Below are 11,574 nucleotides of genomic sequence, written 5' to 3'. Positions count from 1 at the left end.
GGTTTTGTGCGAGTTCTAACACTCTCACAGTGTTCAATGCCAACAGAGTAGGAGATAGCCGCCTCACCAGGTGACCGGACGAGCAGCCCCCACAAGCCGGAGATGCTTCGTTCAGTCGTACCATCACTTTCATTGAATCGGCATTTGGGCATTTTATTCAAGCTTTCGATTTCCGTTCCTAACGCTTTGGTTTCTGTTTAAACAGGATTTCATTACAGCACGCCGTACGTTTAGCCGTACGTTTGGTACGCGTCAAGCCAGCATAGCGCAAATACCCTGCACAAAGCTGGAGATTAGTTGTTCCCGCGCAAACATCAAAGAAGCTTTGAACAGCGGCGTGGGCTTGGACAGTAATGCTATCGCATTCACCGCCCATAAGACGCGCCTAATTGTTTTCAGATTTTGTTTCTTCTTCTTGAAGCATATTTGCTCGTTAATTCTTAAATGCGCCGAGCAACGTGCCGAACAAAGCGTTAAACTCTTCTGATGTCCGGAAAAACAGCAAGCTTGTCGTTCTAGCGAACAGACGGTACAGAAATCTTGCTATCTTCGCAGTCGGTATTACGTTTCCGCAGAAGAAAATGATACTGCACATTTCAATTTACACCAAACCTTTCCGTTGAAGGCAGGATATTTCCCCAGAAATGCGTATCTCACCTACAACGAAGGCCGTGCCTCCAATCGGTTTCGTATGGTTTGAGGCTTACCGGTGTGATGCTCTCATCATATCCCAATTTCCCATTCCAACGAGACAGCGTTTGGAGCACTTCCGCTATCGTAACGTGGGAATGTTTTCGAGCGTTTCGTCAGCTCTCTTTGCGAGTAGGCATCCGTGCTACGCGCCTATTTCACGGATTAGAAAACAAACGGAAAACGCTTAGGCACTGCGGGGATCCTCAAGTCACGTCGTTTCCTGGTGTTTTTTTTCTTTTTCGGTGCCGAGACAACAGCGAAGTTGTTTCGGAGCAACCGTGACCCTAACGTCCGAAGCGAACGTCTTGCGCGCCCAAAGTGAAGCAAGAGAGCCAAGGCGAAATCGCGGCGTGATGGGAGAAAGGACACAATGTGTGTCGAGGACCACTGTCCACGTGACCCCTGTAAGGGTTGCTACGTCATGACTCCACGTTACTTAGTGGACGCCGGCAGCACAGGGAATATAAAAGCGCCGTGCCGAACAGCAGGAGGCAACAGCAACTTCTCAGCTCGCTGCAACAGCCAGTGTCAAAGCTAACTCAAACGCTAGTGTTCCTTGCAGTCTTCGCTCGACTTGCATATCCACCTCGGATTTTACGCCATGAAGATGATCGCCAAGGTGCGTACTTTTGTGAGCCCTCCGAAAGCTTTTTTCGCTACACTAGCCATCTTTAAATGCTTCATCTCAAATGCTGGTTTCCACAGTAGCTGACCTTCATAAAATTGTTAGGTATGGTTAATATCACGGTGGGATAAAATTACCATAGCGAAAGCATCCCGCTCATCGTATTCGAAATTATGCGAAATTACCATTTCTTGGCAACGGGTGTATCTGGCACATATTGTCGCATTTTAGTCTGGAATTGCCTATGTAGGAAGCAGACTCGGTCGGTGTGGCTAATGCGGCTTCTTACATTCATTCGAAGAGCGTAGGCCCGGCCATAAATGGGAGCGGCGAAGAAGAGCTACCGCCCAGCTGCGCAGTCGTCTTCGATCTCGTGTCGCGTTGCACTGCTGACGCTGGCCATGCACCACTGATGATGATTGTGAAAGGAAGCGGATGATGATGATAGTAGCGCTAAATGCAGTTGGTGTTGCCGCCAGTACACCTACTACACTTTGAATTTCAGCCTTAGTTCACCGAATATGGTGATTATTTTGCCGTATTAGTGTCTCTGTTTTGTAGAGAAATCAAGAAATGAAGTGAGTTCTATACATAAATAAAGAGTGCGAAGTACGAACGATAGTTTAACTGTTACGGTAAGCGAAGGAAACAGCAAAAAGGCGATCAGATGAGAACCGGTGTGTTCAGCATAACATGGCCGATGGCAAACGAATAAATATTACTTCTATAATGCCTGCACGCCGTATTGCTCGAGCGCATGCCTACCAACGTCCCGTTTAAAGCTAACTCCACTAAGTAATATTGATTTATTTTGACTAACGAGAACGTAACGCGTAGCCCTTGCGCTGGTAAGCATGGGTCAAGTTCAAGAATTGCGGTGCTTGTAATTGAAAGAAAATAACCCCTTTTTGAGTAAAAGATGTTCTACAGCAAGAATACGAGAGCGTGCAAACGAGGGGAAGAAAGAACAATGAATGCACAAAAGATACGAAAGGGGTTTTTGCGTTTGTATTACTGCCCCATGTAATTGCTTCTCCAAGAAGACAAAAAAATTGAAAAAGGTTAGGCGATTGACTGTGGGGTTTACCGCACCGAAGCTATATCTGGGCTCTCCAGTGCGTCTTACTGGAGGTCTCGGGACCATTTTGGGCGGGGAAATCTCCCCACACCGGCGTTTTTGTTTTTCGCCTCCATCTTGAAAGCAGCCACCGCGGCCGGGATCGCACCCACGTTCATAGGCTCAGCAGCACAACACCTAGCCACTGAGCCACCGCGGCGGATGGAAAGTTTTCTTTTTTTTTTTTTTTTGTAAAGCCGGTAGGCATGTATATATCTCGTTTTCTAGTTGCGCTTCACGACAACTGGTCGTCCGAACCTATGATATGCATGGTCTTCCGGACGCATAAAAAATTGGATGTACCGTATTTTTGCGATTCAAGCCCCCACTTTCCCCCCCCCCCCCCCTTCGATTTTAGATTCTAGGATCCCTCCTCTACTTTCGGGGAAAAAAATTGTAAAATGTTTGCATGCGAATCTAAGCACCTCCTTTTACTAGCAACCACGGCAAGGTGGATTTCAGACGCGTGGGAAAGGGTCCAAGTTGACGTGGTGGCCAAGTCATTTAGGCAGTTCTTTATTAAAAACCACTGAAAGGGGAAGAAGACGACCTGCTGGGGGATACTGAAAGCGACGGCCCAACAGGCACAGCGGACTCGAATGATAGTGAGGGTGACTGAGTATCAGACGTAATCGGTAGCTTCACTGTCCGTACCTATTTTGCGTTTGAATGTCCGCCAAATGTAACATTAGTCTTTGCGCCCGTCTCGTCGACATATGGCCAAGAAAAAAAAAGTGGTGGTGGTGGTGGTGGGGTGGGGGTATGGTGATTAAGGTTTTTCGAATTTAAGCACCCCCCACACTTTGGGCATGGCGATGGTGGAAAAAAGGGGTTGGTTAGGATCGAGTCAATACGGAATTTATAAATCGAACTTTGGCTTCCAGGTCAAGAGTCGAGTGAGTTTTCACAGCGCTACATGAGGACGTGGCTTTCAGCGGAGCAAGAGTTCGCCTCACGCCGCGCCTCTGCTTGCGATTACGCGACTAAGTGAATTACTCAGCGAATTAGGTTGGATAAAATTGAATTGAAATGCATTACAAGTTAGCAAAGCAAACAACAGTGAATTAAAGGGGATGACTATGTGAATTAGCGTGAATAAAAGTGCTTTAACATGGGTGAGTTTGCGAATTAAGAATACGACTCAGCCAATAAAAAATGGATGACTAAGCGGTTACAGGGGATGACTGAATGATTGAATAGGTTACTAAGCGAAGCATACGAGATGCCTCAGGGAGTGATGATAAATTTTAGCGTCGACTAATTGGCACTCACGTGGTCGTTTGTTCCGAATAATAAATATGAAATACAATACGGGGACGACAAAGCTGATTTCTGTAGACGTCACTATAAGAATTGCCGGCAACAGCATCATCCTAGAAGAGGCGGGGAGCTACGCCCACGGTGGACGTGAAAATAGCGCCGCTAGGGGGAGTACGCGTGTGCAAATGCACGAACGTGCCCAGCGACGTGTTCAAACCGGGGCGCACCTCGCGGGAAGTTATCGCATCTGCCTATCGTTAATGCGTTCTCACTCAGGCTTTCGCCTTCAAGTCGTAGTGGCGCCAACGTAAACGACCATGTGATTTTTTCCCTTGAGTTTACATTAGAATACTTGCCTTGCTTATGATTACGATACTCGTACGTAGACGAAGAAATACACAAAACGAATGGGAGAGCGCGATCTACCAACTGTTTTTTTTTTCTTTCGAACACCTCCTACGGCTGCGCATAAAAAAGAAAGAACACTAAAAATATAGGGGGAAAAGGGGTTGAGGCAGTTAAGACGGGAGAAGGAACTACGAAGCACAAGAATTTTAACTCACAACTATTTCAGTAGAATGCGGAGCGGCCTACTCTTCAGAATACTCCGCGCGCGATACTACAGAGACTAACGTGCGTCGTTTAAAAATGGCTATTTAGCAAGGACCTAACGACAAGGACTGCGTGCTCACGCATTCTTCAAATGCGACTGAACTCACGCACTAAAGCTCCACAATTTTCTTCTGCTGCTTGGGTGACCTAAACAAAACCTCGGTGTGCTCGAATGGAGCCGTGCATACACACACTTTGCAATGCGCGGCCAAGTTGCCAGGGCAAATTTAAAGCGCAACAAATTCCGACAAAACACGAATGACACAAGGACAAGCGCTTGTCCTTTTGTCATTCGTCTTTTGTCTGAATTTGTTGCGCTTTAAATTTGCACTATGGAGTACCAACTAGCTCGAACCCTCACGTTTTCAAGTTGCCAGGTTCGCTGGTATGCTCACATGCGTAGCGGTGCTCCCTGAGCCCAGTGTCTAACCTAACCTAAATCTGAGCGTAAGCTAAGTCTGAAACTAAGCAACTATACCAAGGAAGTGCTTTATCGGGGGACATAGCTGAGAAACCAATGTCAGAGTCTCAAGTTGTGGGTTTTCGTTGTTGCGCATTCAGCTTCTCGTCGCCGGCATGGTCGCCACCAGCGTCACGGCTGAAGGCGGCTTCGGGTTCCAGCGAGGAGGCTTCCGAGGAGGCCGATTACTTGGAGCGGCTGCCACCCCAGGATACGCAGCGGCCGATGGAGTAAGAGATCCTCTCTGACGCGTTTTCATCGCTTCAAATGCTATTTACCATACGTGGAGCATTCAGAAAATGTTTTTCGCGTGGCCATCACCGATTGTCACATGTTCATTGCCCCGGACGGCTGAAATCTGCTGTTATTCTTTGCCACAACAGTCGTATCCGAGATTCCTACGCCCATAGTTGCGCTCAGAACAGAACGAGTTGCTAATGTGATGTCGCACTTCCCACCTAACAGATTAGTTGAATGCTTGAAAGCTTGTAAGGTTGCAACAGGAAATGATAAAAAGAAAGGAAACCCAATAAACCAAGTGCGTATTGGACCGAAAAGGTGTTCCCCGAAAGAACGGGGAGCAGTGAGGTCGTTCCTCCATTTCAGCATGGCTTCTTAGATGGACAGTTACCTTTTATAGCCCGGAGATCTCGTGAAAAACGACAAAAAAATGCAGAAAGAAACTAAAATTGGTGTTTGTTTCCTTGTTCCCACCCTTGCTTTCAGCCTCCTCAGCCCTACAGCTTCGGCTACGACAACACCGATGAGTTCGGCACTCAGTTGTTCCACAACGAGCAAGGCGACGCCAACAATGCCAAGACCGGCTCCTACGGCTACCGCGACGCCAACGGAATTTACCGCACCGTCAGCTACGTCGCCGACGCAAACGGCTTCCGGGCAACCATCGACACGAACGAGCCGGGAACCGCACCGGGACAAAGTGCCGACGCCGTGTTCAACGCAAAACCTGTAGCCGCTCCGACCGTCCGTGGGGCTGCCTCCGCTCCCATCGGTGCCGCCTACGCGAGACCCGGCGCCGGAGGCTCCTTCGGTGGCTTCGGTGGGGGCCAGTTCGGAGCCAGGGGCCATCATGGCTCTTGGTCCGGCTGAGTTGCTGCCCGTTGGGGACCGTGCATCAATGTCGAATGCCTTGAGGAACGACGGGATAGTCTGAACCACAAACATAAGGATGCCGTAGTATAGATGCAGATGCGAGTGAACTCAGCTGTTGTGATTGACATCGAGACAGTAAATGGATACCGTTGAACTGTGGTGATCTGGTGTTTCTCTTCAAAGGCTGAAATACACGAACAAGTATGTTTCCCAATGCATTCCGGGTTCAAGTACTTGAGGCACACTTTTGTATGTTCCAACCGAAATATGAGCTCTTGCCCAGGACCACTTGCAAAATGCGGGAGGAGCAACATGGGTTTCAATGTATGGTGACACAATTGAATGCAGCCGTATGCACCTTTTCAAGCACTCCTGGTTTACAGCACTCAACTGCAGCAAGTATGCGCACGTCTCTTTACGCTGCCGCTAGTTGGTGATACGCCTCATTTCTGATAATGCGGTAAGTTTTGTACAACGTAGAAACTTCTCTGGATATTTCTTTTATCCAAGGTGCAGAACTACTGAATTTTAACTCAGTTGCACCACTAATGCTTAACAAGAACAAGAATTCTCGGGCAGCTTAACTGTGCTTATTTTCTTTCACAGAGAAAACATGAAAATACTTAGCGACAACTTCTTTAAAACGTATTTCCGCCTTCTTTCGCTTTCTTCTTTGTTTTTTGGTGAAAATTACACCGACTGGCTTCTTTTATTTTCTTCGCTTGGCGTCACGCTCAGATGTCGTGTGTCAGGCTCTATTCTACGACTTTAACATTTTCAATTCATAGTTCTGTGAATTTTGGAAAGCGGGGACATTAAACACTCAAATCTCTCTATCCCTTGCCAATCACTGAAGTAGGTGTGTGTTACTAACGTAGGAAAAATAGCGCAACAACTCTTGTTTTAACGCTGGAAGCTGCGATATTTCCTTTGAAGGTAAATACAAGCCCGGTACTTCTGGTACGATGCTAAACGCTAATTAAACGTGTTGATATGCCACCCCGCTCCTCTAACCGTCCTAAAGAATGCCAAATCCTTATTATTTACACAAAGAATTCCAAAAATCAAGCTAAGCAACATTTTACCCTAGAAACAATCAAAGCCAGCTTGAACGACGCTGCAAGCTTGATGTCACAGCATAGCTGCGTTCGTCTCACTAAGCTAAAATCGACGAAAGCCATATAAGTCACTCAGAACCCTTTACCGTATTTACTTGATTCTAAGTAACTCCCGATTCTAAGCAATGTCCCCTACGTTCGGGGTAAAACATGGAAAAAAGTTACCATGCCTATCTAAGAACCACCCTTTTTAAGAAGCCATCGCACGGTGGATTTCAGAAGCCTGCAAGCGGGCTCGGGTTGACGTTGTAGCCAAGTCATTTATGAATCTTTCAATAACAGTGGAACCCCGCTGATACGTCCCCCGGATTTACGACGACTCGCTTCTTACGGCACATCACCGCGGTCCCGGCAAACTCCCCATAGAAACAATGCATTAAATACCCCGATGACATGACGCTTGGGTGCAAGCGGTCCGCTTCATACGACGGACCCTGGCACGGATAAACCGGCGATTTTCCCTTATTTGACACCGCTTCGCTGCCCTGTCCCAACCTTCTTTCTTCTTAACCACCGCTTGAGGCTGCTTGATGTGGAATGGTCTGGAGGCAGGCCAGACCACTTACTGAACATACGATAGCAAGCAGGTGTGTACTGGAGAGCGGGAGTTAACCTGCGACGGCCCCACGCGGCAGCAGTACGCCAACGCGCCAACCGCAAGAAGTCGAAGTTCAGGTGCAGGCGGACCGCGAATTTGAAGGTGACGTCGAACCGCCGACTAATGTGAAAACACATACGACGCAAAACACGGCGATGACCGAACGGCAGCTTTCCCCGCCCGCTCGATCCAAGTTTCTTCCTTTCACGACGATCTTTGTCCCTATATCTCTGCTCTCTGCTTATCAGTCTTTCAAAGCCACGTTGTCACCACGCGTTTTCCTGTGGTAGAGTGCCTCAATTCACGCGCGTCCGCCGCAAGGGTGAAGACACGTACCCGTTGGCACCGACATTTTGTGTCATTCGCTGGCCGCCTCAGCAAGTAACTCTAGCAAGGTACCGCTATAATTTTCGCTGCAACACGGTTGACTCGGGAAGTTTGAATAATGTTATCTATTTCGCGTTGCTGGGTCTTGTGGGAAATGAAAACAGCTATGTGTTCAGCACTATGAAGCAATAGCAACTGCACGGGACCGTTCAAAGGGTGTCTCCACCATGTACGGCAATGCCGTTTTTTTGTTCACTTACGCCTTGTAATACCATTGTTTAGATTGGCCTTGGCAGTTTCACACTCGCCTTTTCTCCTCTCAATTTGCTCGACCACGTCGGCCTCATCTCGCGCGCGCAAGGCCCGAGCAGGGCCAGGCTGGGGGCACTGGCGGGCTATAAATAGCGCCGGATGGCAACAGGTGTAGCGTAGCGCGTAGCTCTTGGGTGGCAGGTTACGCCATGGAGGGAAGGGGGACGCAACATAGGCGTTGCTTTTATTTTAAAGACGATAGTACTTCTTGGGCTACTTAAACCTAGAAATTTTGGTCTGTCTGTATGTCTGTCTGTCCGTCTGTCTGTAACTCGATTCAGCCACCCGGCCAACGTAAAAATGATATTGCGCAATAGTCTTATATACTCACAGCCACATGTAAACGTCTAAGCCTGGTTTATATGTCCATACTTGTCAACTTTGTTGAGCAAGAACAGGACATTACGCAAATATAAGACAGGAAATTATTGCACAAGGAATATTTACAGTGTTCCTTTATTAAAAAATTTATGGATGCTTGGTTTTTCGATAGCAAATGATATTCTACATCTACTGCAGAAAACCGCCTCCTCCTGACGGCATATAAAACATCACGCGGCAACAGCAGCGAAAGGTTTCACTAGCTAGGTTCCACGTTCTGCTTGGAACACACGTGAAGAACGGCCACGTGGCTCTATAAACCTACTAGTCGGCCGCCTCCATTCCCGCGCGTCTCCGCCGTACTGCAGCGCTGGCATCGAGGGACCCGGCCTGTAGCAGTGGAACGCGGTAAATTCAAATCGCCTTGCGCAAATCTTTAGTGTGTTTACCTTGGAATGAGAGCGAAGGTACAGGAACAGCATGATAGGTGCGCGGGAAAGCAAAGGGGGGCATTTCCTTGGCAAATGTCTGCAAAGACTATTGTCTTTTGACGACATTTGCAACAAAAGGAGCAGATAGGCGGCCAGTTTTTTTAAACTTGAGATTTCAGTTAAAGGTTCGCAAGTCACGCGACAATGCACTAAATATATTAGTTTAAATAAGTTCTTAGCCCACCTGTCACGTCAGACCATCTAGTAGGCCGGCAATTACCCGCACCCCGGTCGTATGACACCCCAGTCATACGACGCTTTCTCGCGGTTCTTGGAAAGTCGTATTAACGGGGCTCTAGTGTAGAAACTATGTCAACGGAACAGAAGACGACCTTCCGCGGGATATTGAAAGCGGCGGCACAAGCGGCACAAGGGACTCCAATAGTAGTGAAGGTGACTGGATAACATACGAAACCACTAGGTTTACTGTCTGTGTCTACTTTTTGGTTGAATGTTTTTGAGATAAAACAATACTCCTTTTGCCTGTCTAGTGGAGATACGGCGAGAAGAAAAAGTGGCGGGAAGGGGGCGGGAGGTAATTAAGGTTGTTAGAATCGAAGCACCCCCTATCTTTGGGCATCGCAATGTTTAAAAAAAAGGGGGGCTCTAAGAATCGAGTAAATACGGTATTCTGTGTATATATATGGCGCTCGACAACAAACGACCAAATGAAGCGTGGATGACGGCATTGTTTGATTGATGATGTTGTTTAACCCGCCGACGCTACACAGGCGACGAGGCGCGCCGTAGGGGAGGGCTCCAGATTAAATTTCACTACCTGGGGATCTTTAACCTGCGGCAAAATCTCGAACATACGGGATTTTTTGCTTTTCGCCTCCATCAGAAAAGCGGCCACCGCGGTAGGAAATCGAACCCGCGATCTTGGGCTAACCAACTGCATTGACCTCATTATAAATGATGAGGTCAATTGAACAGAGGATCATCAACGCAGATGTGTATCTCTTGGCTGCTGAAAACTGGTGTAAACGTTGAGAAACGACACTAAACAGTTAAAAATGAACTGAAATGACCACTAGTCGTAAAATAAATTGCTACAGCCAGTCTATAAAATAAAAAAAATTCCAATAAAACACGTCACGCAGTGCAAATACCCAGAGCCTTACGATAACATGTAATACGGGCCAGATACATCGCCTGGCTAAACACACACCTGGCCAACTCTTACTTTTAAGGAGGCACAAATACATATTCCTCTTACATCTTGGAATGCCGACATAACTAACATAGTCTGGGCGTCTTCAAGGCAGTTATGGTTCGTAAAACAGCGATTAAAAACAATGCACTAGCAAGACAAAACTTGTGTACTACACAAACCTGGTGCGTCCTTTGCTGCAAAATACAGATATCATCTGGGACTCGCACACACAAAAGACACTGCATGCATTGAGAATGTTACAACAAAACTCTAAGATTTATCTATCACGTATATGGCAGGCACTTTTCCATCACTGCATTACGCAACAAGAGCGACCTCCCAACGCTTCAATTACACCGCAAAGTTCACCGCCTCAAATCCGTGTTCAACACTATCAACGATCACACCAGACTAAACCGTCGTGACTACGGGAAATATAACAGAGCGTGAGACGCGAAGGAAGCACGATAACTCAATCCTGCTACCCTGCAGTAAACCTAATGCCCACCGTTTCTGTTTTTTTTTAGGTGCAGAGTACCTTAGGAACACACAATGCCCATCCGCGTCCGTGCGCATAGCATTTTCAATCGCAAAACATTACACAGGTACCTGCAGGATTCGAGCCTGTGTCTGATAGACCAGATAGAGTTGGTGTCAGTCGTCTCACCCATTGGGTAAGACGACCGTGACTTAGTACCCGAGAGTCAAACGGCTTACTCCCTCCCCTGTAACGGTGCGGAGTACCTTAGGACCTCCCAATGTTCGTCCGCGTCCATCCAAGCGCACACCATGATCAAGCGAAAATCAAGCGAAATTCGATTTGAGCCATGAGTTGCAGTTTCATTTAGGGAATAATCAAGGTGCAGCTCACGCCTAAAATCGAATGACAGTCGGGGCGCAAATCGGATGTCACTCTGGGTGCAACTTGGATGTCATTTCGAGTTCCCGTGCTCCGAACCTTCGCCATCATCCAGGGAGTGTGAAGATGCTGCCATTTTTTCCCAAGGACAATCAGACATTGGGTTGCTCTTGCAGACGTCGTTGTAAATGCGCCATCCTTGGATACTTTTTTGTGTGCGTGGGGCTCTAATTCTTGAACTAAATCTGTTTTTTTATTGGATGCCCGACTCTTTCTGCGCTCCTTTTTCGTATATCCGAGTGTTTTTGATTGATTGATTGTAGGGTTTAACGCGCCGACGCGACGCAGGGCTCCGGATTAATTTTGACCACCTGAGGAGGATCTTAAACGTGCGCCGAAATCTCGTACAAACGGGCGTTTTTGCTTTTAGCCTAGTTCGTAAAAGCTGCCGCCGCGGCTGGGAATCGAACCCGTGTCCTCGTGTTCAGCAGCCCCCTAGTGTTTTTGAACTG

The 11,574-nt window shown here is 47.6% G+C and overlaps 1 protein-coding gene across 1 annotated transcript; it reads left to right on the top strand.

Moving 5' to 3' along the window:
• Positions 1-836: 836 nt before the first annotated feature.
• Positions 837-5,977, top strand: LOC144167134 (uncharacterized). Its single transcript, XM_077696505.1, has 3 exons — positions 837-1,312; positions 4,869-4,997; positions 5,494-5,977. The coding sequence occupies exons 1-3, from the start codon at positions 1,295-1,297 to the stop codon at positions 5,875-5,877; spliced, it is 531 nt and encodes a 176-aa protein (XP_077552631.1). The 5' UTR covers positions 837-1,294; the 3' UTR covers positions 5,878-5,977.
• Positions 5,978-11,574: the final 5,597 nt, after the last annotated feature.

Source organism: Haemaphysalis longicornis, unplaced genomic scaffold, assembly GCF_048455015.1.
Source record: "Haemaphysalis longicornis isolate Haplotype H1 unplaced genomic scaffold, Haemaphysalis longicornis Haplotype H1 scaffold_2, whole genome shotgun sequence".
Classification (NCBI taxonomy): domain Eukaryota; kingdom Metazoa; phylum Arthropoda; class Arachnida; order Ixodida; family Ixodidae; genus Haemaphysalis; species Haemaphysalis longicornis.
This window is presented reverse-complemented; position numbering and strand designations above follow the sequence as displayed.

Bases quoted from the DNA above. Each gene is read 5' to 3' on its own strand.
- LOC144167134 (XM_077696505.1), top strand. The intron at 4,998-5,493 runs GTAAGAGATCCT...CCTTGCTTTCAG, and splicing joins GATACGCAGCGGCCGATGGA to CCTCCTCAGCCCTACAGCTT.